Source organism: Corvus brachyrhynchos, unplaced genomic scaffold, assembly GCF_000691975.1.
Source record: "Corvus brachyrhynchos isolate BGI_N302 unplaced genomic scaffold, ASM69197v1 scaffold158, whole genome shotgun sequence".
Lineage (NCBI taxonomy): Eukaryota > Metazoa > Chordata > Aves > Passeriformes > Corvidae > Corvus > Corvus brachyrhynchos.
This window is the reverse complement of record NW_008239756.1, coordinates 360,510-361,497: the sequence shown is the minus strand read 5'-3', so window position 1 is coordinate 361,497 and position 988 is coordinate 360,510. Positions and strand designations below refer to the sequence as shown.

The 988-nt window shown below is 54.7% G+C and overlaps 1 protein-coding gene across 1 annotated transcript in view; it reads right to left on the bottom strand.

The window, feature by feature from the left end:
• Nucleotides 1–304: 304 nt before the first annotated feature.
• The window catches only part of PIAS4 (protein inhibitor of activated STAT 4), a 12,466-nt gene continuing 11,782 nt past the window's right edge, over nucleotides 305–988 (bottom strand). Inside the window, 1 exon segment of the mRNA XM_008639922.2 lies at nucleotides 305–701. Within this exon segment, the coding sequence (XP_008638144.2) occupies nucleotides 496–701 (206 nt within the window). The 3' untranslated portion in view covers nucleotides 305–495.

The following is a 988-nucleotide window of genomic DNA, read 5'->3' as shown; positions in this document are numbered from 1 at the left end:
GCCCCGCCCCGGACTCACACGTCCAGCAAAACCTTTAGATTAATTAAGGAATGGTTAATTAACAAGAGGATCAAACTGCACACGCCTTTGGAGATGCAGGGGTGGGTGTCCTGGAGGTGTGCAGGGGAGCTCCCCCGATCCCGGGATCCAGGTGAGGGAGGATCCTGCCTGGCTTAAGACACTTTCCTTACTTCAGGCTCCAGTTCAGGGTCAGGCTCTGAGTGGGGTCGTTTTCCAACCAAGAAGCAGCTCAATGGTTTTTGTTTTGTTTGTTTTTGTTTGTTTGTGTTGTTTTTTTGTTTTTTTGTTTTTTTTGTTTGGGTTTTTTTTTTCTTTTTTCTCTCTCGTTTTAATGAGTAATTTGGAATAGGAAAGTCACAGGAGATGAGGGAGGGAGGGAGATGAGGTGGGAGAGGACGTTCTCCCCCTCCTCCAGTTTAATAAGCACCAGAGTATTCAAGTCTGTCCGTTGGGAATTCCGAGCCATGGCTGCAGTCAGCAGGCAGAGACTAAACCTTTTTCATAAGAGCAGCGTCGTTTGGGCTGGGGTCCCTCATCGTCATCATCCTCCTCCTCGTCCTCCTCCTCATCCTCCTCCGAGGATGAGCTGTCCAGTGTTAAATCCACAACGTCCGCCGTGGCTTTGCCGTTGTCGCCGTTGCCGTTGGGAGCGGCCAGCAGCCCGTTCACATCCGAGGAGCCTGCGACAGGAGGGGGGCAAAGCACGGAGTGAAACCCCTCGTGTCCAGCTCAGGGGATGATCCAATGCTCCTGACTGGTCAGCAGGGACAAGGGAAGGCTCCAGGGAGAGCTCAGAGCCCCTTGCAGGGCCTAAAGGGGCTCCAGGAGAGCTGCAGAGGGACTGGGGACAGGGGATGGAGGGACAGGACACAGGGAATGGCTTCCCAGTGCCAGAGGGAATACTGGGGAGAAATTCCTCCCTGTGAGGGTGGGCAGGCCCTGGCACCGCGTGCCCCGAGCAGCCGGG